Source organism: Dromaius novaehollandiae, chromosome 13 (genome assembly GCF_036370855.1).
Source record: "Dromaius novaehollandiae isolate bDroNov1 chromosome 13, bDroNov1.hap1, whole genome shotgun sequence".
Classification (NCBI taxonomy): Eukaryota; Metazoa; Chordata; class Aves; order Casuariiformes; family Dromaiidae; genus Dromaius; species Dromaius novaehollandiae.
In genome coordinates, this window is record NC_088110.1 from 14719364 (window position 1) to 14747204 (window position 27841).

At 40.0% G+C, this 27841-nt stretch overlaps 2 protein-coding genes and 1 long non-coding RNA gene across 14 annotated transcripts; 1 reads left to right on the top strand and 2 right to left on the bottom strand.

The window, feature by feature from the left end:
- Positions 1-2869: 2869 nt before the first annotated feature.
- Positions 2870-7877, bottom strand: PDP2 (pyruvate dehydrogenase phosphatase catalytic subunit 2). 9 transcript variants are annotated; one of them, XM_064519701.1, is made up of 4 exons: positions 7739-7869; positions 7008-7089; positions 5239-5352; positions 2870-5001 (listed from the first exon to the last, which is right to left on the bottom strand). In XM_064519701.1, exon 4 carries the CDS (start codon positions 4943-4945, stop codon positions 3341-3343), a length of 1605 nt encoding a protein of 534 aa, XP_064375771.1. In that variant the 5' UTR covers positions 4946-5001; positions 5239-5352; positions 7008-7089; positions 7739-7869; the 3' UTR covers positions 2870-3340. The 9 variants fall into 9 exon arrangements, with proteins under 9 accessions (XP_064375771.1, XP_064375770.1, XP_064375773.1 ...); XM_064519700.1 differs by having other exon boundaries at positions 6979-7089; XM_064519703.1 differs by lacking the exon at positions 5239-5352.
- A 3-nt stretch (positions 7878-7880) lies between these two features.
- LOC135329788 (uncharacterized) lies at positions 7881-27748 on the top strand. Its single transcript, XR_010391468.1, has 3 exons — positions 7881-8050; positions 8836-8901; positions 26141-27748. It is a non-coding gene; the product is annotated as an uncharacterized LOC135329788 (long non-coding RNA).
- CA7 (carbonic anhydrase 7) lies at positions 14791-25148 on the bottom strand. 4 transcript variants are annotated; one of them, XM_064519695.1, is made up of 7 exons: positions 25003-25148; positions 22890-23087; positions 20156-20274; positions 19141-19236; positions 18834-18896; positions 17137-17292; positions 14791-14974 (listed from the first exon to the last, which is right to left on the bottom strand). In XM_064519695.1, the coding sequence occupies exons 1-7, from the start codon at positions 25040-25042 to the stop codon at positions 14891-14893; spliced, it is 756 nt and encodes a 251-aa protein (XP_064375765.1). In that variant the 5' UTR covers positions 25043-25148; the 3' UTR covers positions 14791-14890. The 4 variants fall into 4 exon arrangements, with proteins under 4 accessions (XP_064375765.1, XP_025963360.1, XP_064375766.1 ...); XM_026107575.2 differs by having other exon boundaries at positions 14791-16871; XM_064519696.1 differs by having other exon boundaries at positions 14791-16896.
- Positions 27749-27841: the final 93 nt, after the last annotated feature.

Genomic DNA, 27841 nt, shown 5'->3' on the forward strand with positions numbered 1-27841 from the left:
ATTTAGGACTCACATTTGAGAAACAGACAACTGGGTGACTATTTTTGATTGTAGCTTCTCCAATATGGACTGTTAAGGAAGTTTAAAAGAAAAACAAAAACAAAACAGAACTGACCTAACTTAAAGCAAACCAACTGCCTGTAAAGATACTTGTTCCAACAAGTATTTAGGATTTCACAAGACTTGCATCTAAACATACTATCAGATCTTCATATCATTGTGCTTACAAGAGCAGATTAACACATTAAGTTCACTCATGTAAATGTTGTTCTTCCATCTTCAAGTCACAATATGCTGTGCTTATTAACACCTACTAGCTGCTTTTGCTGTTACAGATGAGAATGTCTATGATCCGATTCAAATTGATAGATTCATCATAACCACAAGTAAGGACAGATTACTGCTGTTGGCCTGCAACAAAGTGTCAGGGAGCACGCGGTTAAATCCATGATTTGTGTTCTCTTTTAAAACTCAGTAATTGGTTTAATGTTATCCCTTTCCACAGTAGGATAATTATAGTGCTGCATGTTAAACTGAGCAAAACTAATAGGAAATTAGTAGTACACTTCTTACTGTCAAACGCATTCCTTTAAACAATCATTATCAATTTGCAGTTACAACAACCTACATATAATAGTGTATCTAGAAGTAACATTTCAGATGACTTAATGCCACAGTGATTCTCTCAAAAGACAACAGATTTCACCACTGGACTCTTAACTAGAGGAGAACAAGGCAGCTTACTTTTATTTTAAGACTATACATTAGCTGTAACACAGATTTGCTACACTGCTACTGCTGTTACAGGTTTGCTCTACATTAAATGTTTTCTGGAATATTTTTAATAAAAAACACTTCATACCCACTCCGATGTGGTTTAGCCCCTTTGTTCTTCTAGCTACACTGCTAAGTAATTTCCTCCTCTATTAAGAGGTAGTCTAGAAGTGCTAGTCTTCTACTGCTTTATGCCAAAAATTACAACAGGAATAAAGCATGTAACTAATCATGCAAAAGGTTTTGTAAAAGTGAACGGAAATAGCCTGCCTAAAGCCAAAAGGGTTCAGGAATGCTGCTTGAGAGCGGTCCCCTCCTCACCCAGCTGACCTGAAGGCAGGGCAGCCACCTGCTCAGGTTAGCACTCAGCCTGACCTGCACCCTTCGCCTTTTTCTGGAGTACGAAATCTCAGGCTACCCAGTACCACTCTCATGGATCAGGGCATCCTTAACACTAAACTGGACCCAAACTACAAGAATTTCAGCAATACCCATAACATCTTACACGTACCTGAACTCTTCCTAGAGTCCCCTTACCAACAAGAAGATTCAAATCTCAGATTTCTTGAGCCAATCCTGTTTCGTTGATATCAATGGGAATGAATTTTACCCAAAAAAACAGTGCTACCTGCCTCCAGACTGCATTGCTGGATGCACTCCAGTATGTGCTAGAAGACCGTATTAGAGTACTAATAGTAGTACACGGAGTACATAGTAGAATACTACATATTAGAGTAGAATGTTTTTCTACTGTTCTGGTGCAAAAGCCTTTGCACCAGAAAGCACCTTTCCAACAATTATCTTTAAATTTATGGATGTTGCAGCAGGAGAAAGGGAAAAGGACAATTTACAAAGTACATGTCGGTAATGTGTAATGACGCATGTGGTGGTCGCAGTTGTAACACTGAATTAAAAATAAATTCTGTGTAGTCAAATGCATGGACTTTCTTTAAATGGTTTTTAGTTTCCTTTTAAATAGTCCTCAGAACAGATTACTTAAATGCCTGAAAAAGCACTGAGTTTTTATCTGGTGGAGAAAAAAAAAAAAAAAAAGAAAAACTATACAGAAAGCCCCAAACCCACAAGTGCTACCAGTTTAGGCCCAAGATCTTATCTTCTTAAAAATTACTGTAAGGAAAATTGAAGTACTTTTTCATCTGCTAAATGGCAGAAGAACACTGCTTTTATTTTTAAGTGGAATTCAGAAAAAAAGTGATCTTATTTATACCAGCTCTGCCTCACCCACACAGGTTCTTACTTAGCAGCAACAGCTGTAAACAGGCCTCTATTCCCAGTACACACATTCTTACAGGCAACAATTACTGCTGTGCATAAACAAGGAAAAGAGTCACTAGAGAACACTGTAGGTGAAATTTAAGAAAACACAGCTAATCTTCAAGCTTTAGATAGGCACTCTAGAAAGCACAGTATAAAACTGTTATAAAATACACAAAAGTATATTTTCTGGGATTAGAATGTATATCCACTACAGAAAGTAACTATCCAAACCTATAACGACAAGCTCATGTGCAAAGGCAAGAAGGAAAGGGGAAAAAGAGAAAACGTATTTTGGTGAAATATCAGCTCTGCTAATTCTCTCTTGAAAGTGAAATCCAGAGACAAAAGGTGCTCTATGTATTGCTGCATTTACACTTAGATGTACTTTTGAACTTCTGGATCTGTAAGACGTTTTTAAAATTATAGTTCATGGATTTGATGTGCAACAGTTCACAGATCAATACTTAACATAATGGGTATATTCTTTAAGCAAGTTAGACACTAAACGCTGAAGCCAAGTAGCATTGCTTGATGGCATTAGGTACTCACTATATTAGGAATATATAACATTCCTAAAAATGGAACTATGAAGTCCCTCAAGCGTCTTTGAGCTATAAATTGTCATACAACTCCACACACACAAACACACACAGTTAAGAGAATATGCATTCACACTTTAAAAGAATTCCTGAAGAAAATATGCTTTTCTTTGACATTAGGAAAAAATGTTTCACAGTCTCAAGGCTGTCTGAACAGCCTTGTTTAGTTAAGCTTCACATATACGAAGTAATTCTTTAAAGTATCTGACACTGTTAAATCAAATAGTGGTTTGTGAGTTTATTTATTTATTTCAATTACAGTGTTTCAGTAGGAGGCTACCCATTTTGCACAAGAGCGGGGCGTTTCTTGTACTCCAGGCAGCTACAGCTACTATCCATCTCCCTATCAAATTGTACCAGTCTCAGTGAAATTTGTCTCCTGTTTGGTCATTTGGAAAGTTTTACCAGTTGGTCCCATGGAATCAGAACTGAGTTGACAATCTTTAGTTTGGTTACATTTCAGTGAACTTTTATCAAAACATTTTTCCTCAGTGTGCACAGACCTGGAAACCCAGGGAACTTTCAAACTGACTTCTAGAAATGTATTTTCAAGACTAGTCAGTAACCAAAAGTTTCAGGAACTTCCAAATGGTGGCCATTGTACCAGCTTGACTATCAGGGAAAACAAACAGCAGTGATTTCCAGTATCAAAATTGGCTAATGGTGTAGAACAGCAGTAATGCAAGTCTCTATTCATTATTTTTGTAATAGTTTTCAATTGTTTCTGAATTAAAATACACCACAGTTACTGTGATATCATCTCTGTACATTCTTGCAAGGTCTTCAGGCAGTGTCAGCATTGCAGCAAGTTTCTCTTGGTCCACCTCCCCATACTCATTATTTCCAATTGCATGCCTTATTAAGTGAGTAGCTATGTTCTGGTCAAGTGAGCCAATGCCTCTGTTTTTCCTCCGAAGCAACAAGTTGTGCATATAACCCAGATTAATTGGTTTCTCAAAAGCCAGTTGTGGTTTCCTCACATTAAGCTCTGTAAGGTGTCCAGCAACGAGTTTTACAACCTTCTCATTGCTTAGCATCTCCCATAGTCCATCTGAAGCAATAACTAGAAACTTATCCTTGCCTCTTAATTTGTGGTATGTGACTTCAGGCTCTGCAGTTAAATAAGGGGGTGTATGGTAGTTTGGAGGAACATACTGATAAATATTTAAAGCCTCAGCATCACAGCTATTCTCCAGAACACTGTGTTGCAATTCTTTACTCCATTTTAATTGGACATCTCCAAAAGCTCTGGAGGGCATGAGAATCCCCAGTAATCTGTCATTCACAAATAGAGTTTTGTCCTCAGATTTCGGGTGTTCTCTCTTTAGTCTTTTAATTTCAGATTCATCAAAAGCATTGTGGTCTCGAGTTAAAGGGAGAGTAGACCATGTTCCATCTTCTTCAAGTACCCCCAAAACTGCTCTGCAATCACCAGCGTTTGCAACATGTAAGTGAACGCCATCAATGTGAGCCACACAGGCTGTTGCACCAGAGAAAGCTACTTGAAGAGCAATATTTCTCATCAATTCATTTTCCTGGGGAGCCTGAACTTCTAGTGATATGTCTGAGTCTAACCTGTTGAATGCACATATCATGGCTTCTTCTAAACTAAATCCTGCGTCAGTGTCTAGGTCCAGTAAATGTTGCCAGTAAACCCGGAGGTTCTCAAAATATCGTGAAGTTATTTCTCGATACTCTACATCACTTGGATGCTTGTGCCACTGCAGAATAGGCAAAACCGGTTTCATGCACTCCACAGCAAGCTCGATCTCTTCCAAGGTTTGCCGAGACATGAGAGACACTGCTATATAATGAAGCAGTCTCTCACTCACTGCCTGAGCACACGCAGCACCTGCATGACCATCAAAGACCCCGAACATCATCCCTTTGGTCTGCAAGCAAGTGGCTGCACTTCTGCGGTCTTCAATTGGGGTGTTGGATGCCAACTGGTTACTTTCAAATCTCAACACAGAATTAGTATTTTTACCATCCAAATCCAGTATCTTATGGGATAATTCACCTGCTCTGAGTACATCGTTGATTTGTGATGGAGACAACTGAAAAGAGAGTTGTTCTTCTTCAGTGGAAGTGTGTCTGAAAGCTCTTCTTAAGGGGAAAGTATTGTCTAAGCTCCAGCTTCCGGTAGGGAAGAGGTGTGTTCTGCAGAAAACAAGCTTCCATTTTATCCTGTTTCTATTTGGGATACATCTGGAGTACAAACGTCCTTTTCCTTGTAAAACAATGCTGTTTCTTGCTGAGCTTAAAATCCAGGATGATACAGTTCTTGACATCATAAGTCACTCCACGAACAGGAGCGACTTCTTTCAGGAATGCAGAATGCTCTTATAGCCTGAAAGATAAAAATAGGGAAGGCATAAAACTTTGATATTTCACAGGAAATTTTCCATATAGCAATGCAAGAGCAAGTCGACAGCTCACAGATTTGTTTATAACCTTTTCTAGAAGGGAATACTACAGGTAGACACATCATAAAAGGGATACAATTTCCATTACTTAATTATGACCGTGGTGAATTCAGCTTATGATATGATTGTCCCTCCCCAGCTGACTTATCAGAAAAGCTAACCTGTAGTTGTCAAGCTTCTTTTTCTTCATATTTTGTTTTTCCTTAGCAAAGCTAAGAAGAAATTCCAACATTACAAGAAAATGTAATTGTCAACTGTTCAGTAGAAAGCCCCATCTAACAAGACACAGAACAAGCAGATCCAGTTAGAAAAGAACCTAAGAATGACAATTAATGTACAACCTAAAAAAGCCGACCTGAGCACAACTCTGCCAATACATTCTAAATATCCAAAACAAAAGATCAGTACCCAAAACCCCAGAGAAAAGCTGAAAGATGTGGCAGACAAGTTAATCATCTGTATAAATTGCAACGATCCTCACATCTACAGCAAGCCAGCCTTCCTTCCTAATTCTGTTCCTGCTTATAAGCTTGAGCTTTTTGTACCTTCAAGATCTTAACCAACCCTTACACGACTGAAGTGAGATTCTATTGCTGGTTAATGTATTTATCACAGCATTGTGCTTTGATGAAATGAAAGTTACAGCAGTTACACTGCCGACTTTTACAGCTTTACAGTTAGGCATTTTTATTTGAAGTATAATTAGAATAAAAAGGAGCTGTGAGCTTTGCTGCCAGCTAGGCAACAGTGCTGAAACTTAGGGCAGCTGACATCTGGAGTTCTTCAGTTGCTGTGAGCAGAGGTGCCATCGTATTGTTTCCTACTTTAAATAAGGTATTCAGGCTAGGGGAGGCACAAACTGCTAAATAAAAGTACAACTAGATGCTTACTCCAGAACAGAATTTTGACCCAAGGATTTAAAAAACTGTATTACAGCACTGCAAGTATACGTATACCCAGAAGGTCACACCAGAAACCCACCAGAACAAGACAGCTTTTTGTGAGCTCATCACTTTCAGGTTGCCTGTAGCACTGTCTGCTTTAAGCCTCAGGCCTAAAAGGCTACATACTACTGCAATACTGGCTTTTTAGCAGAGCACTTTATCAGAAATAACAAGAAGCCAGCTCAGCCAGTTGCATAAAAATTGTTCTAATATAGATATATAGATATATATAATCTCAGAAGGAGCTAAAAACAAAACTGAACAAGTCTAAACAAAAGGCATCCTGATACAACCCAAGGACTTCACTGTTTGGAAAACAAAAGCAACGTGACACAAAGCATATACAACTGATATCTGAAGCACACCGCCCATGCTCACCAAAAGACTGGACAAGCTATTCTGCTAAGGAGCACACCACTATCACTCCTGGAGGCTCTGCGAGGACAGGCCAAGACAAAGTGTAATTTTACTGCTGAAGTCAGGAGAGCAGGTGGCAAAGCCAAGGCTAGTTCACTGTTGGATGCTCCCCCACAGCCTCCTGGGACGCTGCAATCTACCGACACTGCGCAGAGATCGGGCCCAAACAAGCTAAGAGGAAGCCAGCCGACACTGCAAACACCAACCCCAGCTAAACCCCAAAAGCTCTGAGCGCAAGACAAGCCTTCTTATCTGCATTTCCCAGATCATTCCCCATCTTATTTTTTCTTCTTTCTCTTCCCTCCCTTCTTATCCAGTTGAGATTGAAACAGTGACTTATGTGTTCTCGACTCAAAAAGCTGACAGAAATAACGCTTTGAACAGCCCTGCGCTGCTCACACCCTGGCTGACAGACACGGCAGGCTTTTTCTAGCAGCAGAGCTGCCTAACACCACTCAGGCATGTGCTTGCCTAAGTTCAGGCAGCGCTGGTCAGCCCTAGAGCATATTCCTGAACAAATACTACATTTATTGCCCATACCTACAGTTTTCACGTCCTGGGGTGCTTACCCCGACGCAGCGTGCGGGCTCCGCTCCTGCCCAGGAAGGAGGCCCAGCGATGAGCGATCCAAGGCAAAACAAAGTTGCAGCGCTAGTAAAAGCAGGGTGCTCAAGACCGTTATGCAAGAGCCGATTACATAAATCTCGACATTCCCTGCGCGGCACAGCCCCGCCTCGGCACCCAACGCGAGGGGAGGCGGCGGCACCCCCGAACGCCCAACGGCCCCAGCGCGCGGCCCGCTGGCTCCCGCGAAGCCCCCGCGCCCCCAGCGCCCGCGGCGGAACGGCGGACACCCGCTGCGCCTTACAGCCCCCACCCCAACACGGCCATGTCCTCCCCCCGCAGCCCCCGCCTCCTGACACCTCCCCAAACGGCCCCGCCGCACGCACCCACGCACGTCCCCCACCTCCCCCGTCCCACGGCGGCGGCCCAGCCCCACCGCCGCCCCGCAGCCGCCCGCCCCCGTGGCCCCGGCCGCCCCACCCCGCTGCGGCGCGGGCACAGCGGGCAGCCCCGGCCGGGCGCCGCCGCCGCCCCCGCACGCCCCCCCCCGCCGGATCGCCCCTTCCCCGCGCACCGGCCCGCCCGGCGCCCCGCGGGAGGGGCTCACCGCCGGGCCAGCACCCAGCCAGCCTCCCCGGCGCGACCCTCTCGCGGCCGCGCGGCCGCGCGCTCGCTCGCTCGGTCGGTCACTCGCTTCCCCCGGCCCCGCGCGGCGCCCCCCCCGCCCCGCACGCACCTCCGCGGCCGCGACGCGCCGCCACGCGGACCGCCGCCGCCGCCTGCAGGTTCCGGGCTCGCCGGCGCGGGGCGGGGCGCCGGCGCTGACTGGCAGCCGCGGCCGCCCAACCCGCTGCTCCCACGCAGGGGCCGCCCTCGGCGCCCCGCCCCCAGCCGCGGCCGCGCCAGGGGCGGCGCGCGGGTTCCTGTCAGGACACGGCGGGCGGGGCGCGGCGGTTGGTGGCGGGGTGGGCGCGTGCTGGGGCAGGGGCCGCGCCCCGCCGCCCCCCTCCGCCATGTTGTGCTGCGCCGGGGCCGGTGCCGGCGGCAGGTACGCAGCGGGAGCTCAGGCACAGCCGCAGGGGCGCTCCGCAGGGCGGCCGGCCCTGGTGCCCGGAGGCCCGGTCGTGCCCTCGAGCCGCCCGTTACCTCAGCCGCCCCGCGATTGCTCAATCGACCTGTGTCCCGGGCTGCCTCCCAGGCTCCTGGCGCTGAAAACCGCCGCTTCCCGAGCTGCTGCTGCGGAAGGGCCGGGGAATTTCAGCCTTGCGTTTCTCAGATTCTGCTTATTTTTGAAATAATAGGAAATAAAGGCATTCAGATGGGATGCTTTAGAAGAAAAGCATCAGCAGAATCATTTTTACTATCACTAATGCTGTTCAAAAAAGGTTATTTGGGGAGGGTTCCTCTTTTTTTGGCTTTTTTTTTAAATATAATTCTACACCCCTCAAAGCCAGAGCCATCAGCTGTTGAGGGTCAAAATCACAAAGCTGTTTGAAAATGATGGGCCATATAAATTATGAAGGACAAAGATTAAGGGTTGCTGGCTCCAGATTATTTTAAGTTTCCACTGTCTACTTGTCTTAGCTGACATTTCCATTGACTGAGTTTATACGATGCAATAAGACAAGGAATGGGCCCAAAGTGCATGGAGGTCAATAAGTAATTATTGCTTATTACGTATTGGTTACGAAGTAGTCATTACATTAATATGTAGTAATGATTTTGCAAGAGTAGAAGCTCGTAAGTCTGAAGAGGCTTTGATATGATCAGTTCATGTTTTATTTTTCTGGCATCTTATATTGAGGCATTTTTCATTTAAATAATGTATTACAGGTTCCTTAGATGAGATAAATGCGTTCCCAGCTTATCTGGCAAATGGAAGGATGTGTGATCGTATTTGTGAGTCTGAACTTTCATTTGTTTCTTTTTCTTTGTTAACACAATGAAACACGGGTTTATGTCAAATGGAAGACCAAACAAAATGGAAGGTCAACTTAGAGAAAGCTTTCAGGGCATTGTTTTGGCACACATGGAAACAAGTTATCTTAAATGTACACAATTCTTTTACTTGTCTGAGGAACCTGCTGAACTGCAAGAGGTCATCTACAGTAGCCCTGACCTGCATCTGCCTGCTTTGTTCCACTGTTCCTGTATGCTGGTAGTGGTTCCTGGGTCCCCAGACATCCTTTGTTCTGACCTGCCAAGGTTTTGGCTTTTGCACCTTTTACTTGACAGGAGAGGATACTAAGTTAAACTGAGATTCAGATCCTGCTTTGCAGTGTTTGCTTATGCTGATGTTGTGGACCAGAGTGATATATAATTAGAGTAAAAAAGTGTAAATGCTACTCATTCATACAATTTGAGGAAAAAACCAGTATTGCTCAGGCTTGCAGTATTTTTGCTTTCAGGAATACCTAATTAACAATGGCAAATTCCTTTGGCAGCAGTGGCTTGGTTGCCATAGCACTCTATCTTGCTAATTTGCATTGAAAAAATCATAACCCTAGTTTCTTTAAATAAAGCTAGGCTTTGGTTTTGACTCTGCTCTTCGTAAGTGAGCTAAAGTTCAGTCTTGAGTGCCCTGCACCAGGAAAGGGTTCTTGCCAACAGTTCAAAGGAAATGAATGTAATTCCAAGGGCATCGTATTAAAGTGCAGTGATAGGTTAAAATGTAGCAAATGCTATATTTAGCTTTTCAAGATACAATTGTATCTGTTGACTTGTACAGCCAGCAACTCTGATTCCTTTGCAAATGCATTTTTTTGCTCATTCCTGTGTTGCTTGTTTAGGCCATGATCCAGCTCCCATTACAGTGCAGTTTCAACAGACTTCAGTAGGTTTCAGATAAAGTGAAATGATTATTTGAGCCTGAAAGGTCAGTCCCAGAAGGCTATTGCATGAAACAGGTTGTGGTCAGGTCACTGAAGCATATGACTGCTTCACTTGTCATGTAAAGTTATTACCTCCACAGTTTCTAAGCAGACAAATCTTGCCAGGTATTTGAGAGAGGAGAACACTGCTTAAGTTAATTCTGCCAGCTTGTATGTTTGTATGAATGGAGGAATGTGAGACTATGAAAGAAACTTAAGGATTAGTTTCATATTTTGTTGAATTTAATTCAGCTATTAGATACTGTGGAGAGAGGTAGTCCTAGTCTCTCCCACGTACCACCTCTTCTGTTAGATTTAGCTGTCATGTGACCTCACGGCAAGTCAGGCTGTCGTCAGATTTGACAAGATAATAGTTTGTTTGGTGGGATTGTGATTCAGCTTCCTACATGGTAATGTGATCATTAGACCAAATGTTTCTCAAAAAGAAATGGTGTATGAAAGTAAACTTGCTACAGCTCTGAGTTTTTGGTCTTTAGTTTAAGTTAAGAAACATACCCAGAAGGTATCTCGGAGATGGTAGAGCGGCTGTTTCAACTTTTTCATATCCTGTTATCAAAGGAGGCTCGTTCAGTGAGTAACTGGCTGTGAGAAACTTCAGGTGAGTTCTGTGAGAAACTTCAAGCTTTCTATCTTACTTTCCTTACACTGATACTGCACTCCTTGAGGCTTCCCGTGTTCCCATTAAACATTCCTTTTGCCACCATACTTATTTGTTTGGGCAACTGGCTGTGACTAATTTGATGTGATATATGTACAGATTTCCATTTCCAGAAGCAGAAAACAGATGTCTCTCAATTATCACTGCCTTCACAGGATGTGCTTATGTGGATTGCTCTCCACTAACCAACAAATATCCATGAAATGTGTGGGACTGCTAGTGCGTTGTAAGCCTTACTCATGATGGGGACACACGAAGAAGAGAATCATCAAATATACCTGATTTTCTTAAGAAAACAAATTAAAATCAGAATAATATTTCTAATGAATAACTAATATTTTTCCAGCAAGCCTACTAGTTAACAAACACAATTTGAATGCAATGAAAAAAAATTTACTTGACATTTTGCTGAAGTGAGAAGAAAGCCTTAGTCTGGTGATGCACATTAGAAACTAGCCATAGATGCAAACACTTTGGAAGCTGGTGAATGACTGTCATGCAAAGGAAGGTAGGTCCTTTGAATGAATTCACTTTCTGGCCTGTAGTATAGAATACTAGTAGAATTAGAACCTGCTTCTGCACAAAAAGTGCAACAGTGTAACTGTCTTTTTGAAAGGAAATCAGTACAACTTCAGTCCACAAAACAGTTGGATCCTTTCATGCTCAGAGCCTAGGTAATTTGCCCTGTGAGCAATGACATACATTTCACTTGCTGCATGTGGCCTTTTGAATTTTCACAAGCACCCTAGATGCAGAGATGACTTCTTATAAGCAAAAGGACATAAATGAGAGTTGGAAATAAAAGTTTCCTCAAAGTCTGTTAAAGCAATTGCATTTTTCTAGTTTGGAACAGCAAATTCCAGTCTTTGATATTTCTATATAATCTAAAATGAAGAGTCAAATGCTAGAAAAGCAAACAAGATGCAAAAAATGTCAATAAACAGTGGTAAACACAATGAACAACTGTTGGCAACATGTCATTCCAGCTCTCTGACTTCATTTTACCTCTGCTGTTCAGCAGAAACTCAACAGTGTGTCTGTATGTGAAGCTGCAGTGACTAAACTGAAGATTCAGTTTAAGTTAATGTAATTGAACTGGTGCAAAGGCCTATATGCTTCCTGTAATTGGGATTTGAACTTCTTCCACATTGTTTTTTTAACCCGAAGTTGCTTATGAGAGGTTTCAGGCAAAACTGAAAGCCAAGGTTGCACCAAAATACATGTTTGCTTAAGGTTCTAGACCACTGTAGAAGTGAGTTTAAATTTCTTAGGGACAGTTTACAAGTGCAGGCAATTCTTTTGGCTTGGTCCAAAGTGCTCAAATGTAGAAAAATAATTATATTCCTTTCCTCCCTCTTCTGCCTCTGCCTTCTTCCCCTCCAACAGATGGACAGGCTGTGTTCTCTCCTGAATTGCTGCATTTCATCTTCCACTATACAGTGAGCATTAAAGTGAATTAATGACAAGTTTGCATTACTATATTGCTGTTCACAGCCTGGAGTTGAGTGGGTGAATTTTTCACTAAAATTCAAAGGCAATGCAGGTAGTACTGTAAATGGAACAACAGAGGTGTGAGTATTCCCTGCCTTACAGCCATGCAAATTGGGAGTAGTTCTGTTAAAGTCAATCAGGTTTCATCAGCATACAGCAGTTTCATCGGGGTGAGTGAGATAAAACTGGAGCCCCCAATGCTCCAGTTTAAATTGCTTTTTTTTTTCCCCAGTCTTCTGTTTTTTCCTGAAATGATCCCTTTTGTATCTTTCTGACCTTTGAACACCACCAAAAGCAGCGTCTCCTAAGGCACCTTGCAACACTTTTCCAGTGAAATTTATGTTTGAATTACTTTACAGTAAGTTGTGAAACTTACCATCATAAATCACTGCTAGATTGCATCAACTACCTCACTGAAATCACTTAAAAATCATTCTGTTTGCAGAGGGTAGAAAAAACCTAAGTTGAACTAGAAGTGTGAAAGGTAAAAAAATTAAAGTTAACAGACTGAGCAGTTTATCAGGCAGAGGATATCTCCAGTCTATCTGTGAAAAGAGATAAATAATTGTAACTGATTTATTAAGTTTCTTTTTGTAAGACTGATTTTTATCTCATAAAGGAGACTGTACTTACAGCCAGCACAGGGATTTCAATTACAGTTACCCAAACCTTTTAAAAATAATCAACATCAAAGTCTGTGTCTTTCATCTGCTGTGTTTTAACTGAACTAGCCTTAAAAATGTTTTTAGCATTTTAAGCATTCTAGTAAGAAATTGAAACAGACCACTAGAGGGCATTTTTAGTCTAGTTTTTACAGCTGTTCACTTTCAGTCCCTATCCTAAATATAAGGCCTTGTATTTTCTCAGTCATGACAAATGTGATCATATTGCAAGTTAGGCTAAGTCTTGCTGAAGTAATTAAGATTCAGCTGCTACTCTTCTTTCAAGACAGTTGTTAAAAGACAAATAAGTATAGTACATGTTTCAGAATCTGAATAACCTTGATGGAGGCACTTTGATGACTATTGTTTAGACAGAGGTCTGTGCAGAGGACGAGTTCAGAATGGAAGCAGAGAAAATGAGGTTTCAGCAAATCCTTAAAAAGTACTGATACATAGCACAGGTATTTGGCCCTATGAAAAGCCTTTGAAGGGAACATTTGTCTCTAAAATACTCTTAGCTAAGACTTCAGACCAGCAAACTGGCATTAGTTACTTGATTCCTATGGTCTTACAAAATGTAGCACTCTTCTAAGTTGATGATCATGTCTTTATACAGAGACAGCAAATTTTAGCTCAGCTCAAAATTGGTGATAATCGTTGCTTGTATTTGCATAGTTACTATCCTCTGAGGGTCTCAAAGCATATTATAAATATGGTACAGAATCCCTGAAGTTCATTATACTCATCTCAATCATAACAAGATAAGATAATGTTGGTAAAAGGAATCAAGGATTTCTTTACTGAGGTGCTGAAGTTAACTATTTCAGCCAACATAGTAACAAGCCGAGATTTTAAATACAAAATACAAATGAACACGAGCTCTTATTCCCAAGAATATCATTATTGGGAGAACTTTGCTCAGTGAAAAAGAATCATCAGGTGAGGCTCTTCATGTTATCCCTTCTGAAAAATAGCTTAGATTGGTGATTTGTAGTCTTGTGGAGAACAGTTTTACCATTATTAGTTTTGCTGTATTCTTTCCAGAGGACTATATTTTTAGTTACAGGGAAAAGATAGTACAGTAAGGTTTAATCAAACTGAATACTGTACCTTCATTACACTGATTACATTCTTCATTGAGTATACAATCAAATTTGTCATTTCATATAATATTTTATATTTCTTCCTGTAATCTCAAAAATAAGTGAAGTGCGTTAACTTGTAGAATGTAGTGTAAAGGTTCAGGATCATGTAAAAACTATATATTTATGCTTTTTTTAATTAGAGCATCAGGGTTTCAAGATGAAACAAGGAATACAAAATAAGATTTTCTATTATCAGTAAATTTTATTTCATCATAGTAAGATGTATCATATTCTTTAATCACACAACTGAAAAAACAGTAAATAAGAATTTATTTCTAAAAGAAACTGTAGTAAACATCTCTCAAACTCTGAACACCTTGTGGGATTCAACTTTTAAAGCTCTTTATAACTAAGCTTTTACAATAACCTTGAGCTAAATATCCTTCTGTTGATGAGTAGACCACGCTTAAAGAAGCTTAAATAACATGGTCAAGGTTACAGAATAGACAAATTCTATAGACAAACAAGATTAGACCAAGTGATTGTAGTTGGAAAAAGTGGACAAGGTTTTGACATACAAGTCCTTCTTCACTGTAGAATGAGGAAAGGAATCCAAACAGCCCCTTACCCTGTGGTTTTATGAATTAGGCTTTAACCTCTACTTGAAAGACTCTGAAGGAGCAGAAACCTACTTAATGCTTAGTGTGAGAGAAGAAAATCACTGAAAATCTTGAGAAGTAACCTGCCATGGTAATATATGCGCTAATACAGCACGGATAATGATGGTTGGATTGAATTTTTTAATGCATCCTTAAACTGATCTATATAAACATATTATAAACTATATATACACATACTATAAACTTGTAGTGTGGTATCACTTATCACACGTAGCTTAAGTTACAACCATAATAGCATTTTAGTTCACACTTGAAGGGTATAATTCTTATCTGTATTTACATGATTATACTATAGCATAACAGAGTTCCTATGATGCTGGAGGAAAGACATCAAATCATTCCTTCATCCAAGGCAGATGTATTGGTGACTTGCTCAAATCCTATTGGCTGAAGATACTAAGCAATGTTTTCTGTTAAGAGTTCAAGGGGAGAAAAAAAACACCAAACTGCTGTGGAAAGTGGTCCTTTCCTCTTCTCTCCCTCCATTTAGGTTGGGAGAAGTAGGCTGGTTCAAAATATAGAGGGAGAAGATACATACTTGATTTTAAAACCTTATTGATTTCATTTGTTAAAGAAACGAAGATACAATAAGAATTTTTCTGCAATATCTGTTTGCATTACTAGCCAGATTACATTAATAGTTAAAAAATTGTACTTTGTAGTGATTTTCCATTTCCTGCAACATTTTGTATGCAAGAATCTCGAATCTAAACAATGCTGAATTAGCCTTCACAACATCCCTGTGAGGTTTCCTAATTTTACAGCAGAAGAAACTGAGGAATGGAAAAGTTTAGTACAGTGTACCAGGAAAACTATAGAAGAGTTGGGTCTAGAATCCTGGTCTTCTATTCCTAGTACTATGCTTCAAGATATCTTTTTCTTCCTTTCTGTAAAGATTTGCCCATAATAGCTATTTCTCTCCCCCCTCTCCTTTTTTTTTTTTTTGCTGCTTTCCTTTAAATTTTACAGCTCTGAGGGATAGTAATCTAAGCTGTTGAAGAAAACCAATAAGACATCAGCAATTCTACTTGAAGTTATACAGAGTAAATAAAACACCTGAAGTCCAGAATGAAAACAACTGAAAATAGACTGAGAATAGTTACAGCTAACACTGTATTTATTTCTGGGCAAAACAGAATTCTGAAGAGTTGTCATGAAAGCAGCAGAAGCAGTAATAATACTAAAGTATGTCTTTTCTAAAGCAACTCTTTTGAGGATGTAAAAGTACTCAGGACTGATGAAACCTTATGGCAGCAGGTCAGAGATACTCTCTACAGATATAACTAGGAAATGGTTTGCACAGCAGTGCGCATTCAGTGCAGTCTGTTTCTATCTGTGTCAGGTCCCTAAAGCAAAGCAGTATGTATACAGTCTTGGGGGCAGGGTGGGGGAAGACTTGCAGGGCAAAGCACGTAACTGAGGTAGAATTTGAACAATATCATAACAGCTACAAAATATGTGCCTGAATTGCTGCAGATGTTCTTTTCAACTAAAAGTAATGAGGGCATTATAATTATGCATGCTGCATTGGCTAAGAATGAATGTTCAAACAATACAGTGCAGTAAAATGGCCTGCTTATAAATGCTGAGAACATTATATTTATTTTAATCAATTACAGCATCATAGAACAGTAACTTTAAAATGAGTATGCCATTTTTGTACCAGTGCTTATTGGAGGTAAAGAACAACTTTTCCTCTAGTGCTACTGATGCACACTGTTACATGTCAAAAGACAGCAAGAATATGAAAGGAGTCTAAGTCAAGGAAACTCAGCAAAGCACAGATGCTAACAAGTAAAAGATCTATGAGAAGTCGGCAGGAAGATTTAAGCCTAATTTGCCCATCAAAATTCTTGATTATTATATCATGTATTAAATTAGACAACTAGAAGTTGAGGTAATCAGTACTAATAGATAACTATCATTTCCTATTTTATGTTATAAAATGTGATAGATCAGTTTCCCATTTTATATTAAAAGGGATTTTAATTTCATCTTAATATTTTAGTTTAAGGTCCTGGAGAGCACTCCAGATTACTCAGCTATCCCTTATATTTAAAAAAGTTTTAGTTAAAAAGATCTCATGTTTTTCCAAAGAAAAAGTCTTATTCAAATAAAATAAAATCAGGAGATGATTTCTCCCCCTCCAAGTAGAGAGTGTTCACAGAAATGGCTATCTTGTGTGCTCCATGGGGTGGAGAGCTAAAGGCTAGAGTTTGGTTTTGGTCTCCCAGATGTGGAAGCTTTGGATATTTCAGGGCCATTATCAGTTTTCTTCTTCAGGCCTTGAAGGAAGCTCGAACTACTCTCCCCCTAAGAGGCTGAGGAGGGCGAAAATTATTCACCATTTGGATCCTCTGGTCTTCCTCACTGGTGAAGAGAAGAGTTCGGAATTTCTCCAGCTGCAAATTCATGTGAAATAACTTACTGCTTAAAGGAGAAATTGATATTAATGTCTTCGAAAAAGGGCCAAAGGAAAGCATTCAATACTTTACAATCTGTCAAGAGTACCGGTTAAAGCAAAGATCCTAGAGAATATTAATAAGTGAAATAGAAGCCCTCTGATTAAATTATTCACAGCCTAACTTGCCCTCTGCAAAATGAAACAATCACTGCCTTTAGTCCAAGGCTGAATCCTAAAAAACTGGGAGAATATTGGAACTTTACCTGTTTCTCAGAAATCCTGATGGGTTCTTTCAGCACTATCCATGTTACACTCTCATTAAGAGGCGGTGTTGTCAAGGAACCAGGGTACGTCCAATAATCTAGACTCAAAGGCAGGAGACATTTGGGATTGAAGCTTCTAAACTGAGCTTTTGTCCCCTGGAAAAAATTGATACTTTAAATTTCTTTCTTTCTTCTTTCAAGTGCATGTTAAAAGAGTCTAAAAAACAGCAAGAGGGTGGGGGGGAAGAAAGCAAACCTATGGTGGTTTGACTGCCTCATAACAATTGGTATCTAAGAATAGCATGAAAACAGACTCAGGAAAACTTTACATGCTATAGTGTGGCAAGTGTGACCTCTATTGCTAGCTTCCTAGGCCTTGAGAGTTCTTGCCCCATTGCTTCTACTAGAGCTCAGCTTTTGTCACAAAATGTCCAAAAACAGTGTATGAAATAATTTGTGTATAATGTTGAGTGTGAGTTGTAGATAACAGCATGTGACTCTACCTAAGGGATGGCAGGACTCTGACTTGTTACTTGCTATTTTCTATGTCTTTCATCTACTTCAGTAAACAGTTCAGAATTATGAAAAACCTGGCCCAAGATAGTCGTCGTCTGCTGGGACAAATATTGGCTTTAAAATAGAATATCCAGGTCTAAAACCAGAGCACGATAGATCAACCAAAAAACAGTAGAAGGAGCCCAGATAATACTTTGATAAGTGCTGTGTCTGAAGTGATTGCCTTCAAGGCTACCACAGTCCAGGGCAAGATTTTTCAGCCAGTGGTTGTATTCAGAAGTATCTGCAAGGTGTTTAGTCATTCACATTAAGAACACTGTCCAGCTGTCTAAAATTGCTCATAAGGAACAGAATGAGCAGATTATCCCCAGTGACAAACCTGCAGAGCGTCCACCACTACAACTGAGGGATAACACTTTCTTTACTATAAGTGGAGGACATCACTTTTAAACATCAAAGTATGGTCAAATACATCTACATGTTGCCATTAACAATTGCCTTCACTTTCCATCTTTCATATAGAGAGAGAGGAACAAGGAATAATATGCCTAAATATGTCTACTCAAGTATTACATATAGTTTATTTTGAATTATTAGGACTCATGCATGTGACAATGCATTAACCCCATGCAAATCATAAAAAGGTTAACATGGTGATGGTGGTCTGTCTAATCGGTCTGAGCTTCAAAAAAATGAAGCAGGTAGCCTTTAAAGCTTTCAGTCGTATCTGGTCAAAGACTACCTTTAGGTCTCACTGTGGAGGAGCAGACTAGCTCTTACTCCCTGACAGAGCTTTGCAGTAGAATTAAGCTGGACAATCAGCTCTGACTTGTTCAAGGCGAGACTTGATGAAAATGGATTATTTTGCTGACTGTAAGAGCTGAACCTGAAGGCTCATGCAGCTTTTGATTTTAGACGGTCCAGGAAAGGTAGAACCACCAAATGACTAAATGGGGTCAGCATAGCATTGGGAGGCATTTGAGGATAGGCAAATCAGCCAAAATTTGGAGGGGAAGGGAACGGAGGCATTGATCAGGGAGGATACAGTTTCAGTGATGTTCTAATGATGGGAGGATTTATAGTGAGCCATTTTTCATTTTTATTGTTTGTGTCTCAGACATGTACATGAGCTTAATATTTAAAGGATATTTCAGAAAGAAAAGTTAGAGCTTAAAACTTACTTTAAATTTTACCATGTAAAAAGCGTCAGTGAGTCTGTTCATATTGGCATGTTCTTTCCCAATCTAAAATAGTAATGCACAGATTAAACAAGAATGACTATAATTATGTTTTGAATAGATAGAAAATTATTTTTTATCTGAATCTCAAAATTCCTACTAAAGTAGATTTAACAGCAATTTGCAAAGAGTTACTGCTTCCAATCAAGTCTGTTTTCCTAAGCACCTCTTAAATATGTGGCTTGCTTCTCAAACATTTGACAGTATGATGCTTTTCATCAAGTAAACATGCTATTTTTGTGATTCTTACCTCCAAGAAAACACCAACTACTGCCAAGCCATCTGGAGCTGCTGCTGCTTCTCCAAATGTTGCATATTTTCTGGCATTCCAGTGAACTAAGTGGAGCTTTAAAAGAGAGTTAGAAATATAAACAAATTAAAGATAAAAGCTTTCAACATAGGTTGCCTCATGTGTAGCAGACAGTGACACCAATTGGTAGCAGAATATAGGTGTTGCTCAAAAGACATATTTGGGAAGATTAGCAAGTTCTAAATCAGTCTTTTGGATCAGTCAGTTAGCATGGACAGACACCAAGCAAAGAGCTCCTATAAATTAATCTTAATTTGAAGCAAGTCAGGTGTTAACAAATGATTCCATGACCTAGCTAACTTCCCTGATCGGGGCCTTCATCCCATGAAGCACTGTGCTCCACTCCTCATTGCTGGAATCTGGGATGTTACCCTCTTGTAGGATTTGGGATAGACCTTTCTGGGAAGCAGCAGTATTTGGGCCTAGCTTTGCAGAAGATTCTCAAGAGCCTCCAGGTGAAGCCATTTCTAAGCTATGTATGGCAGCAACATGGTCATTTTGGATTGTAACCACGAATTTAAGTGTGTCAGGTAACAGAGTTATGCACTGCTTCTCAGCATCACGTTTGTGAGTGTCCTTCCCATCTGCACAAACAGAAGGGAGCAACAGATCATGTTAAGCAGGCTAAACTAGGCAGCCGAGGGCTGTTAGATGTAGAAGCAGTTCTGTCTGTTCAGCCAGACCCAGCTAGTCCTGTGGTTTAGCTGCTTTGCTCACAGACTAAGATGACTGAGAACCTTGGAGAAAGGGCTGCACTGGGGAGAGAAGTTTGCATTCCAGAACAGTGTGAGCAACAGATGAGAAAGAGCTTCAGCAGGTGAAAAAATCCTTACTGAAGTCTGTGCTGACCGAACCGTGGTGAGTGAATCCCAGGGCACTTCCAATCCCCGCTACAGACAGAGTTTGCCAACAGCATTTGCATCAATTAATCCCATCTGTAAAAACACATTGTTACCTCAGAGGGAAAAGGTTTGCCGTCAACTGTATGCTCCGATCCCTGACTGTGCTTTGTCCCCCAGTGAAAGTGAAACTGCTTTAGCCGAAAGGGATTTTCAAAGGGACCGCCACTGATTGCTAAGCAGAAATGAAGAAAAAGATTATATATTCTGGCTTTTTAACTTCCTGTTATTAAAAACTAATTGGTACAACAGTGAAAAATAGCAGCATCTCCCAGTTGCCAATACAAAAGGATGCATCATCCAGACATTTAGAAGGGAAAGATTTCTTCAATGAAAATACCTGAATTTGCAGAAAAAATTATATTGAAAAGGAACATTGAGTAGCTACTTATACAGAATTTTACATTTGTTTCGCTTTTAAAAGAGTAAATCTGACACATGAAGCTGTAGTAGCTTTGTTATGCCCTATTTACCTTACAGAAAATTGAACTAATTTGAATATTTAAAAAAACATAATATGAAACTTTTGTGCATCTGATTTTTTTGCCAATGCTACTTAGGATTTCGTGGAAAAGAGCATAGATCTCAAACAACAGGTTGACCATTCAGCTAAGTATTTCCTCTTTAGAGTTCTTTCCTTCCAGTAAGAGTTCTCTATATTCAGTTTCCTTTAAATACCTGATCCTGTAAGAGAGGTAACATAATAGCTTGTACTTGACATAACACCATTCAGAGTGTCTCAACCTTCTAAAGGTGGAGAAATGATACACCAAGTTTATACATCATTTAGAAATAACACCTTTAACAAGAACAGATGAATGTGTGTAAGATGCCACCAATAGAAGATATTTTACCAGCATATCAGTAATTCTCTTGTACTTTTCTGGGACATTAAATCAATAAATTTCTGTCCAACAGACATGAAAACCCGATCATCTAGATCCTTAAAAAGTATTTAAAAGTGGACATAGTATTGGTAAAGCACTTTTCTATCCTGTGCAGGCCGTAACATTCTATTCTTTCGAAAACCTTTATATCTGGGGCATGCACTGGGCCACCACATGTGCATAGTTCCAGTTGGCCTTTGTGCAGGATATGGTCTTGCCAAAACAAGGCTGTAGTTCAGCAAAGCATACCAGAAGTTACTTAATTTTGTTAATTAATACTGAGTACTGGAGTGTCACTTCTCAAAAAAATAATTAAAAAAATCTAGTTATGATGGGGTACTGTCAGAAGTCTGTTGTATAATTTATGCAAAGCTGTGAGTCACTAGATCTATTTCAATAGAACTAAAAACAATTTAATCCAGCTTTATACTCCTAGCAGTCATCTTCCTTGGAAGCGTCACAAGGCTTCTCCACAGTGTGGAAAGGGTAGAGGTCTTCATTTCTGCCTACGGTCTGAGTCTGCCTGCTTTTGCTCCCATTTCTTTATCTGGAGGAGCAATGCACAGTGCTCTTAAACAAAACTTCTAAAATTGTGTCAAATTCACTGCTGTGTAGGTACAGTCCAGCCTAGGATGAAAATAGTAAGCAAGCTAATATTCCCAGATACATTTTACAAATTTTGTAGGATGACATGCTTACAAATCTTATGTAGTAAACCTTGGGAAATGCACATCCAGAGTCTTCCTTTCAAATTCAGGAAATATCCTTAAAGACTGACCATTCATTTGGGCTGTTTAAGTTCATTCAAGAGGAGACCTTTTAGAACTGAATGACCAGAATCTTAACCCTCAGCCTTGGCAACTTTGAGATTATTTCAAACTGTTACCAGCACAGACCAGTCACTTCCCAGAAAGAGTAATTTTGACTGTTATATCCTATTTAACTGGAGTCAATGAACATAACCAAATTCAATGAACATAACCAAATGGAAGATGAAAATCAGTTGATAATAGGTTAAAATAAAAATTCATTAGTTTAGAGTTTTGTTTTAAATGCACTCTTATCAGCTACTAGTTTTTATAGTCTGCACTTCATCTTAATGCTATTTTTTTACTATAGATGTAAAAGCAAAGTCTTCCATGAGGTAGCATTAACAGGATCAGTCAATCACTTAAAACATTTGTATTCACTCTGCCAAGAGCTAAAAAAGGCTAGAATAATATAACTGCAGATAGTGCAACATATACAAGCTGCTACCAGATCAGAATTAGCTGAAGACTATGATTTCTGAAGACGTTGCACTGCTATGGGGCAGTGAGGAAAGAAGAAAACAGTGCAAGATAATCATTGACTGGTCTAGATACAAATAGGCCTGGTGCAATGATTATGGCGACTATGCTAAGAGATCTGATATTTGCCGATCCTCTTCTCTTGCCTTCCCCTGTGCATGGAAGCTAGGCAGTGAGCCAGAGACAGCTGGGGTGTGTGCTGGCATCTCTGATCTGGATGATCATGGAGACAGAACTGTGAGGATTTATGTACCTACCTTGCATGCTAGATGGGATCTAGGAGTGCTGGAGAGCTGCAGGGATGCTCCATCTAGCAAACTGATTATCCCTGTTTAAAGGAACCACTGCAAACAAACTTCAGAGTCCTGCTGCAAGTTTTTCCTCATGCAGAAATACTACTTTGCTATGCAACATAAGCATTGCCAGAGAGACTTAAGTCAAGATAAAAACAGAAGGCTCAAAAAAACAAAATATAAAGGGCTCTGGTTACATACATTGTCCTAAGTTAAAAATACACATAGTATAAAATATACTTCACAGGATGTACTTAATCGTTTCCCCTCACTAAGCCACAAAATGGTATTCTGAGTTAGTTGTCTGTGTGCTAGTCTCACCTGTCTTGTCATCGGTGTCTTCAAACTCAACCATAACTGAATGGCCATTGTTGGAGATGTTGAGAGATGTACACGATTCATAGGAGATATTAAGCGGCTTCAGACTAGGGTCATAAACTGCTTTTGCAGAAGCTATATCAATAGGTGATTGACGGTTCCCTTGGGCAATAGGATAAGATTTGTACCACTCAGAGGGTCCTTCAAAACCAAAGAAAGGACAGAACTGTTACCTTCTTCCTGCTGTACACAAAATAATTACAGGCTTTCATGAGACTTGAAGTGAAGCTTGCTGAGCCGGAGCTACTTAGAAGTTTGGCATCTGAGGAGCTGACTTAAATTCTATAGACGGTGTATTTTTTAGTAGCACAGTCAGCAACTAGATAGAATATTCAGATATGTTTTACAAGACATACTGAGGAAACTACAGCACATCTACAGACCACCAGATCTTTGGTTACTTATGCCACTGATTTTCATGCCGAGTTGGTAATTACATTGGAAGGACTTCAAATACCTTCACAAGGTATTTGTATGTAAACACTTGCATGAGCACACACATGCATGCACACCCACAGAAAGAGCATTACTTCTTCCTGGATAAGATAGTGTAAAAGCTCCAATTATTCAAATTAGATGCAGATGACTCATAATCTTTCAGCTACTGATTATGTAGTTATTTTTAAATCCATTTTATGACTGCAGTAAATCTTTGAGGCAGCTTCATCCTTCACTCATGCCCATTATGGTATCTTTCTGCCCTGAGTGATCAGTACGATGTGATTATTAACATATTTGGACTGCGTGACCGCAATAGAGTGGGGTGAAAGACCAATTTAATAATATAGTGCTCTTGCAAGAGCTGGAACATTCTCATACAGTCTGAGATAACAAAACCATATCTGCTTCAGAGAATTACTTATTCTGACCAATTCTCTTGTTCTACTTTTGTGTTGTGCTGCAAAAAGAAATTCGATTTTTCTGCTGCTAATGTTCACAAAGTTTTTAACAGTAACAATTTCACTTTAAGATTCACAATAAGTACATTTTAACTGTAGCATTCTCACATACTTTCACAATGGAAATTTTTTCATCAAGCTTAGGTTGAATCTAAGCAAGAAAAATAAGATCTATTATATTCTTATTTATCTTTGGCATGTACTGAAAAGTTAAGTATATAAAGTGATACCTTTTCCTTTTCTCAGCCTACTTATAAAGCAGATTTGGGGTTTAAGTTCTGTTGCACAAGCTTAGACAATAAGTTGTCTTTTCCTAAGCTTTGCATTAATATATATGACTTTATTAATGCCTAAATGCATTACACTGTCTACCAGAACTATCCAGCTTCACTGAGTGTTCAAGCTTCCTTTTGGATATACAGCAATTAAAGTAATTGTTGTCAAAGAGAGTGGAAGAGGCTCCTGAAGGCTATGCAGAAACCTATCTTGTTGGGTGACACCAGTCATTCATCCATCACTCTCTGCAAAGGGTACAAATGCTGTGCAACATTATTGCAGGAAACTTCCAGTAGCTTCATAAATTCCTTCACTTTCTGACACACATTCTTGGAGGTGGGAAACGAAGAAGGAGAATGACTCAATTAAAAACACTGTCAAATCAGAAAGTGTAGTTTGTTCAATAAGAGACATCTTTGATGCCGATCTGTACAATTCAGGGATATTCTAGAAGTATATAACATACTTCTGTGGAAGACTAGATATCATATTTCAGTAGCTGCACAGGATCAGAAGATCTGTTACTGCTCTTCTAAGTCTTCTTTACACAGAAGAATTGCTTTTAGAGAGACAAACAGTCATTTTCATAGCATCTTTTTGGAAAAGGATGCATCTCTAGTATTTGCAGTACTGCTTGATTGCAGAACATAGATTACATTGCAACAATGCACAGCAGCAGGCAGAAGTTTGTGCATCTCCTGGTGCCAGTTTCTGGGTGCTATTTATTATCAATAAAGTAGTTAATTACCTGCTGTATGTATTTGATGTTTGCAGACAATGAGATGCAGGCAGCTCTGCAGGGCTTAGGCAGCAGTACTAAAAAGAAAATGAAGGGGCAGGGGGAAGATAGAGAGATGCAGCATGGAAAGGATGTAACCTACCGTCATCCTGCCCATATCCCCAACCGTGGTGACCAGTCATTACAGGAGAGCTGTGCCCTGCTTAACTCTCAGCTCTTTGATCAGGGCACTGCTGCTTACCTGCCTTTATAAAGGCTCACCGTGGGATAGGGTCAGCCTCTTAAAGACACAGAGCAACCGAAGCAATTCCTGCAGGACGGACGCGATCTCCTGCTCCCAACTTTGCTGCTGCTGCGCATGCTGCTGCTCGCTCTGTATCCTAACAGCGCAGGAGAAAGAAAATGTAAAACTCAGGTAACTGATGTCCTAGGACTTAGGAACCAAAGTTGTCTGGGTGGCAGCTAGCAAAGTTCTTGTACACAGGGATCAAATGCAGGATTAAAAAAAAAAGTGTTTTCCCGTTCTCCACCCACAAGCAAGCAACAGCCATATGACCTGCCAAAGAGTGAGCACCAGGGTACAGCAACACGTGCAGATTGTAAAGGGATCTACCCTTCTTTTTTGTGTATTCTGCAGGAGGAACATCTCCTAGCTATCGCCCTCTCTTTTCTTACACGCTCTCTTCAGCTGCAAAAAATAATGATATTACTACTTGATTTGCAATTAAACTTCAGAATCAATGCTTAGAAGAAATGGAGAACATTCTTACCTCAGAAATACAATTTGATTTGTGCTGCCTTTAAGCTAAGCAAGACCACACCAATTATGGATAAATTGAGTATTTGGTTTTTTTCTTTGTAATCTAAAGAAACTTCTAAAAAACTAAAAAAAATGTACTTAGATTAGGGAACAGGACATGGCAGACTCTAGTTCGTGAAATCTCAGTGATCTGGTATGATCCAGTAGTTGCCAGCATCCTGCTAAACTCATGAGGAAGCTACAATGAGTTATCCAGTCTGCAGATGTAAAAGCTCTAAGACATCTTTTTGGCAAGAAAAATGGCTTCTTAGCAGTAATTTTATTAGATGGAAGGCAATGCAGTCTGTCAAGGCTATATTTTATAAATGTATCATTGATTTTCACAAAGACAATAGCACACACAGTTAGGGAATCTCCTGTTATGCAATGAAGAAAATGAAAGAGGCAAAAATCAATGAAAGCATTTTAAGCAATTTTTATATTGTTGTGCTACCTGGTAAGAATCCATTTCCTTTTTCAGGAGCTTTCCATGGGAGGCAGATGCAGAACCTTTGAAATACACTGATGCAAGATAAACCACTCAATGAGGGATGTAAACTGCTGTAAAGACGTCCACAGAGCAATTTTACAATGATTTACTCCAATCAACTTCTCCATTTACCTGTGGTAAACGAGTGTGATATACTTACACCCTTGAGTAGGCCTGATAGCGCTGATGCTGCAGGTATGTCTCTGCAGCCAAACCGTGCCATACACAGGTACTCAAAGTGACTCAAATACTGGAAGCAGTATAACTGTGTTGCCGTGGTAAACCCACAGGGTTAAAATGTGCTTCTGCTTAGTAGGACCCATTAGCTGCAAGAAGTTTTGATGCTTCTGGTTCCTATCCTAGTTTGGCTCTGTGCTGGGTTTGTAGGCATACACAGAAAGCAGGTATGGACAGAGTCAGTCTGAGGCAGCTAGTCAGTAAAACTGTTCTAGACCATGAGAAAAAAATACAAAAATTATCAATTTACCAGTGGCAAGAAGAAATGGAAGAGGAATTTTGCATCTTAAAAAAGCAGTGAATGGATTGGGGAAAATTTGTATTCAAGGCAGAGAATACTGAGCAATTATTTTCATGAGAAACTTGAAAACTGAGACTCATATTTTACTCTCACAGGGCACAGTGCCACTGGAGTGAACTAATGTCTATATGCACTTGATACCATTCGACACTTAAGCTTTTATCTTGTCCTATTCAAAAACATACAGGTGGCTAAATATGTGGCCTTCAAAGGAAGGGCATAGGAAAAACTGCGACAAGAGAAAGTATGCTTAAGATATGACAGGAAGTGGACTGTTACAATTTTATAAAATGAAGGTTTAAATAGCTGGATTTGGAAAAAGTGAAAAGGAGAGTGACAGTAACTTAAAGGAACAGGTGAAAACAGGATGAATACAATTTTAGCTATGAATGATAGCAAGTGTATTTAAGACAGTGTTTAATGTGCTCACCCATCCAATCAGCCTTCCTTCCTTTAGAGGCAAAAATTAAGTTTTCCTTAAAGCCGAGGTGATACTAATGTGTATACAAATATCAGATTATTCTGTAACCCTGATGTCTCTCAATATTGGCTGCTTCTGATAACACATATTTATTGATTATGTCCTCAAAATATCATTTAAGGATATCACTTAAACAGTTGCCGACAGTAATCAGATTCTGGTCTTATTTTCACTAGCTTAAATCAGGGATAATTACATCACACTCATTAAGTCAAACTTACGGAAGCAAAAGAAGAGAATGGTAGATGCTTAAAAGTTCATGTCTCCCGTGCTGAGTTAAAAGTGCAGTACTTGTGATTTTCACAAACTCCCCAAGGACCCGGGCTACATCTTAAACTTTGTCTGCTTAACAATGGCTGACAGGAAGACGTAATTCCATCTACCCCAGTGAAACATTCCAGGCTGCTTTAAAGAATAATTCTATCTTTGCCCACCTTCTTCATACTTATGTTTTTGATTCCTCTTTTACAGTAATAATGAGTGAGCAGACCAGCAGCCTAGAACAAATACATGGGTTGTTTTTCTGAACCTGTCACTACATTGTGATACTGAATAAATGAGAAATGCTTCAGTTTTCCCATTACCGTATAATTTTCTTTATGATGTAATTTGATGTCTCTATTAATATTGCTATATAAGAACTAACCATTACTATTAGAAAGCTCTAAGCACG

Excerpts from the sequence above, each read along its gene's own strand:
- PDP2 (XM_064519698.1), bottom strand. The coding sequence starts at position 4,945 with ATGATGTCAAGAACTGTATCATCCTGGATTTTAAGCTCAGCAAGAAAC.
- CA7 (XM_026107575.2), bottom strand. The coding sequence starts at position 25,042 with ATGACTGGTCACCACGGTTGGGGATATGGGCAGGATGACG. Across the intron at positions 23,088-25,002 it reads GGGATATGGGCAGGATGACG|GACCCTCTGAGTGGTACAAA; the intron begins GTAGGTTACATC and ends TTGGTTTTGAAG. Across the intron at positions 19,237-20,155 it reads GCAAACCTTTTCCCTCTGAG|CTCCACTTAGTTCACTGGAA; the intron begins GTAACAATGTGT and ends TCTCTTTTAAAG.